Here is a 6,180-nt window from a genome sequence, read left to right as displayed (position 1 = left end):
ACTTGACACAAGAAATATTAATCTTAATAAACATGTAATACCTGCTGCGTGGAACCCCAGTAATCGAGCAGATATATGATGTCTGTCGAGCAATCGGGTCATTGATTCAAGTCACACCTCGGTATGTAATATACTCATGATTTTTGTCATGGCTACTACTGAAAACTTGTAAAGACAATTTGTTTATCACTTGCAATAAAAAAAAAATTGATACAAAAAACACTAATTTGAAGTAACATCTTCATTATCATCACTTATATGTGTTATACAATGCAGCTACAATGTAGCTAGAGCTCTACATTGTGTGGTGAACAGTGCCCAATATACTCTTAGTTGAACTGCAATTTTTCAATCTGCTTGTGTATTTGGTTTCAGTACCATTTAAATCAGAGGTCTCTACTTAAAGGGACTGTGCAGTTCTGGTTCAGATGGGAATTCTGATTTCAACTTTTACAAGATAATCAGCACTTCTTTTATGAAATATTTAGATAGCATACAATTCTAAGAGGAATTCAAAGTTAACATGACAAAAATCCATTTTGAAATGGCTGAGATATCCAGAAACGTGGTGCCCTAACAAAAGGTGGGTCACATTTTTTATTAGGACCACTTCATTTTACTTTATTTGTTTGTCTGTTTTTGATATCTCAGCCATTTCAAATTGGATCTCCATCAAATAAACTTTGAATTCCTCTAGACTTAGAATTGTATGCTCTTTAATGATTCATTATAATTGGTTTCCAATCATCTCGTAAAATGTTGAAAACTGAATCCCCATTTCTACAGAAACTATACCATCCCTTTAATGCTGATTTTCATTGTGTATTTTGCCATCTCCCCCTCCCCCTTTCTGAAAATTGTTCAGTCAAGTACATGTATTGTCTCAAGTGTCTATAACTCAAAAGTAGCTGCAAAGTTGGGACGCTTTCTTAAGGATGATTGACCATTTGTGTACTGAGAGACCCTCCCAGCTAGCTTCATGCATTCTCATGCAATATGTATGAGGATGTCCCGTACGTAACGCATTTGTCCCATACGTAACATTATTTAATTGCCTAATAACAAATATTTCTTTAACTGTTTTTTTCTTTTTTCTATGGTATTTAACTTCTCTAAACAATAAATTAGAACTTTCCAAAAGGGCATTCAAATAACCTTAGGAACTTCAGAGAAAACCTAAAAAAATGACCTCAATTTGTTACGTATGGGACATCTCATGATAGGACACGAGCTAATTTGCATAATCATTTGCATAATCCCTAAATTTTCATACCAAGTTAAACTATTTGATGAACTTCTTATGTCCACATATTAATCAAATATCATTTGCTTTCCTTTGAATAAATATGAATTTTTATAAATGTCCCATACGTAACGCTGTATTTCACATTTATGCAAATGAATCCCTTGAAATTTGCATAAATTTACATATTATTTTTTTCCTCCATGGAAATCAAAACTTCAACTCATAAGCTTCAAAACGATACCAAACATATCAATATTGAGCAAAGATTAAATTTTGCCTTCTGAGGGGACCTTATCTTGGAATTGCCCTAAAGTGATGTTGAGCATGTTACAGTTTGTTAGTTTTATAACTACATATCATGTTTGTACATGTAATTAATAGCTATGTATTACATGTAGATAAAGTGATATTGAACATGTTACAGTTTGTTAGTATTTCGTCCACATTTCTCAGGAATTAAGATCATATGAATACTTGTAAGTTGTACCATGGATTATAAAGTCTTCACTTTTTATCTCTTGATTTTTTTTTCTGTCTTTTTCTTCCCTGAATCTATTTCAGAGGCTACACCAGCATACACTGTGGAAATGGAAGCAAATAACCTGTAGAAGTTTGCACATCTGAGGGCAAACAATTTTGATGCAGAACAATGGCAGAGGTGGCACAGGAGCAGGCAGGCTTGGAAGAGGCACCACAACAGGCAGAAGAAAGACCTGCAGACTCGATTAGTGAGGAGAATTTGACCAATGGAGATTCAACGAGTGCACAAGAGATCGGAAGACATTCTGACAGCCACGCAGACTATGACGTAGAGAGCGTTGGGGCCAGACTGGAAGAGGAATTGAAATCTGATCATTTTGAGTGTAATGTGCATGGCAGCAGTGAAGAGAAAGTGACAGGAGAATCAGAAAATGGAGATCAAACTGTTGGCATCTCCGAGGTTGACCCGACTGTGGAAAGTAACGAGAGCGGAGTAGTTGCAGACGATGCAAGTGAGAATAATAATAAAGAGAGTTACAGTCCACCGATGGATTCGGTGCAAACAGATCCCTGCCCCAAAGTTCGAGGAGATGTTTCTGAAAAGATGATAGAATCTGAGTATAGCAATGTTCGCGAACAAAAACAGGGATGTGAACAAGAGCATGGTACAGGCAGTACGAACAGTGACAAGGAAGGGGTAAGCAGAGAAACATCGACCAAAACAGTAAGTATACGTGACCAGGTAGTAGAGGAAAGGACAGAAGATAGAGAAACAATTGAAAGTCCTGGGGACTCGCCAGATATTTGTGTAACAAACTCAGAACCAAAAGGTCAATCACTCCCTCCAGGATCACCACCAGACAAAATCTCAGGATCCGTGTTGTTGCCAGAGATATTTAGCGACAGGATAAGCAGCGATGGGGGAAGCGTAGAAATCGCAGAAGAAGCGGACGAGGAAATCAGTCCCACAAGTGCAGGAGATGAGTCCGTTCGGAACTCTACAAGCAATCACCCACATTCCAAAGATCTACAGACAGAACGATCTTCCTCCAGTCCCACCTTGGACGGTATGAGTAACTCTCAGATGTCAGACGGTGACCCCAAAGCCGAGAGTCGCAGTTCCAGCGACGACATTGATGACAGATTGCTTTCAGAGTTGACAGCAGAACTCCAGGGAGCTGCGTCAAACTCCCCCCCGACACCAAACGCCGCCGATCTTCCGAACGATCTGTGCGCGGACCGCGACAGCGATGAATCGAGAGACGACGAAAAGAGTGGTCGGGATGAATGCGCCTCTCTGAAGAGACTTGTAGAGGAGTGGAAGAAAAAGTACTGCCATGCTGAAGCAGAGCTGCAGAGGTATGATTTGATCACATGCTATTATTCCTCCTCACTAAACTGCAGCTTCACAGAGAAAAGGTTCTGTATGCAAAAATCTTCATAGTTTGTTCTGACACCTTATTTGAATTTTTAATGTAAGGGACCTGTTTTGTCAAGATTGGCAAGTGATGGAATGATTACTAGTAATGGAAACGGGGATATTTCACCATATAGAAGTTCTTTGGTTACTTGGGACATCATAGTACCACAGCAAAAAAGGAAAAAAAAATGCAATTGTGCAAATAAGTAGTGTACCATTTTGTGTCCTTTTAAATTGAAACTGTAAGTAGTAATTAGTAGACAGATTTTATTAAACACAAAAAAGTATTCTTTCCAGACCATTTGTGGGGAAAAATCAATCACATAAAAATGTCCACCTTTACATTGATATCACATGTCGCCCATTGAGACTGTGCTGCAAATTTTTAGTAAGGTGATTAAATCAGTACCAGTGCAGTACATAACCACTTGTAGGACATTTGTGCTCATAATCTGTAGATATGTGCAATGTTAGTGTGTGTGTGTGTGTGTGTGGGGGGGGGGGGGGGTCCCTGACTTGTTTTATTCTGAGTTTTACTTCAGACCAGGCATTGTAAGATCTGTACTCCCATCAGATATGATAAAATGTTTGATTTCTCGTGTAGAGTTTTGAAGGCAGGCATCTCACTTGATTAGGGAAATTTGGCTGTCAAAACTTGAATTTTATGACCCTCTGCCTGAATTGCTTGTATAGTGTTTCTGAACAGGTTAATAGGTGTCATAGAAGTAGTTCTGGAGGGTTAAAGGTAGGGGATACCTTTTACAGACCTCCCAAAATGCAGCAAAACATTAAATATGAACCTCGGGGGACTTGTTTAGGCCACTGCTGAGAAATTTGGCAGTCAACAGTTATCTACAATTTGAATAATGCACAAAACTCAACTACTCAGTAGTTCTGTGTGTCAGCCACACTTAAGCCTTTTTGTTGCAGTCTTCTGTATTTTTTTAAATCTATAAACACAAATCTAAAAGTATAAGAGCTGATGTAATAACATATAGAGTGTGTGGCAAGAATGTATATAGAAATGTTTGTAAGTTTTGATGAACTTTCTTCACAAAATATAGGACACACATGCAGTGCATGGGTCTGCAAAGGTAGCCTAGTAATGTACTGGAATTTACGGTGAGCCCCGAAAAAAATTCAATTCAAAATCTAACGGTCAACAAAAATGTACTAAATGTTACCTTCCACTTTCAATACTTTATGGGAGTTTCTAAAATGATACTCTCTTCAACATACCACTGTATTTATACAACTCTTCATTTAAGGCATGCAAATGGGATTCCCTACCTTTAAAGGGATTAGGATCTCATTGTTATTACATCAGGTGAAGGTGCAGTTTCACTGTAAACCGTATGGTTGACTGCCAGTCATTCTCTTCTCAGTGAAATGGGAAGCTAGTTTCAATCATGCAGAGCAACAGCCTCAGCACGTATTGCTGTGATCATCCTAAAAGCTTCCCAAGTCATCACACTTTGTACAATGATACAATACTTTTGTATTTGTATTAGTCCTGCTAGGGGTCAATACCAAATGAATGGGTTCTGTATGCATGCATGAATTATCTCTCTTTTGTTTGTGTGTGTGTGTGTGTGTGGGGGGGGGGGGTTGCTGGGAAATAAGCATGGTTTCAGGTGCCTATACTATGCTAACTATAAAATCAAAAATATGTTCATGGTAGGTTCAACCAGCAACTGTAAGTGCAACATGTAGCAATTGACAAAAGATGAAATTTGGTTCTAATTTACCAAAACAGAGTGATGTCGTTCTTCTTATTGCTGTAAGGGATAGTCTTTCATTTACATTATCATGTATTTTCAATTTGTCACCCCCCTCAGACCAATAATCATTTACCCAAAATATTAATGTCTGTTAAACTTATTCAGTTGACCTCAATCCAGAATTGATGAAGCACAATGTGCCCTGCATGCCGTTCACTTCTCGTATCAGAACTGATACATTCACAGAGTATGCAGTCAAGATGTACTTTAAAGGTCCAGTTTACCTTTGGGAGCAGTGATTTCAAAAATGTTCAAGATATCACATTTGATGCATATGTGTAGGTCTGTTGTATCACAAAACATCCTACCATATAAAATTTTTGCAATAGGGCCTAAAATATGAGGAGATATCAGCATTTTTCTCAATAAGCCATAACTGTATACGGTTTAGTCTGAAAGCATTCTTATTATAACTATTGTTCACATTTTGTGTATTTAACAATACTTAACATCGATTATACGGATTCAAATTTTTACAGTGGTTGTTTCTATCCCTAACTCTCATTTTAGAAGTATTTAAAGCACTAATGTTGGGTTTTTGTTTCATCTGCAAATGGTAAATTATGCCTTTAAGTTAGAACCCTAACGCATTGCTCTGCATGTAACCTTTCTTGGCCCCCAGTCTGAGGGTGACCGTTCAAGCCAGCTCAAAGCAGTCTCGAGATCTAGATGAGGAGAGGACGAAGCAAGAGACGGAAGCCAGGAAAGAGGCAGAAGCTGTACAGAAGGTCCACCTTGTTCGCATCAAAGAGGTGAGTGACCAGGGCAAGCAAGGCTAGTGTCATACTTGATAGAGACCTTCCATCTTTATACAGAAAATGGCATTGGTGGTCAGACTAGTTTGGGACTACATGTACTTTTCCTCCTCCCATGTGTACAGCAAAAGCCAGCATGCTCCTTGAATTTCCTTTTCATGAATGTTTTGAACTCTGAAGTAAGTTTTGATGGTGCCTTTAGAGTAAACTGTCAACTGGGTGTTTTTTTTTTGTGTGTGTGTGTGGGAGTTATCTTGATCCACTTTAACTTATCGCTTTGTCGGGATGTACGATGGATAGAGGCACTTGATTTATCACAGCAGATGGAACTTTACACATCAATTTTGACATTTGTTGGTGTCTCTCACAAATTTTTATCTTATATTTTGTCAAATTGGGTGTGAAAAGTAAAATGTCATATTTACACAGTCCAACCTCGATCATCCGGCTATCTCTTGTCCATTTTGTGCTTATATCAAGGTTCAGCCATATCTACTA

The 6,180-nt window shown here is 38.3% G+C and overlaps 1 protein-coding gene across 1 annotated transcript in view; it reads left to right on the top strand.

Moving 5' to 3' along the window:
- The first annotated feature begins 1,871 nt into the window (after positions 1–1,871).
- LOC140241636 (coiled-coil domain-containing protein 186-like) overlaps positions 1,872–6,180 on the top strand; it is a 40,232-nt gene continuing 35,923 nt past the window's right edge. Inside the window, exons 1-2 of the mRNA XM_072321376.1 lie at positions 1,872–3,085; positions 5,550–5,679. Coding sequence (XP_072177477.1) covers positions 1,896–3,085; positions 5,550–5,679 — 1,320 coding nt within the window. The 5' untranslated portion in view covers positions 1,872–1,895. The remainder of the gene's footprint in view (positions 3,086–5,549; positions 5,680–6,180) is intronic.

Source organism: Diadema setosum, chromosome 18, assembly GCF_964275005.1.
Source record: "Diadema setosum chromosome 18, eeDiaSeto1, whole genome shotgun sequence".
NCBI classification, from domain to species: domain Eukaryota; kingdom Metazoa; phylum Echinodermata; class Echinoidea; order Diadematoida; family Diadematidae; genus Diadema; species Diadema setosum.
Note: the sequence above shows the minus strand (reverse complement) of the source record. Positions and strands in the feature narration are given on the sequence as shown.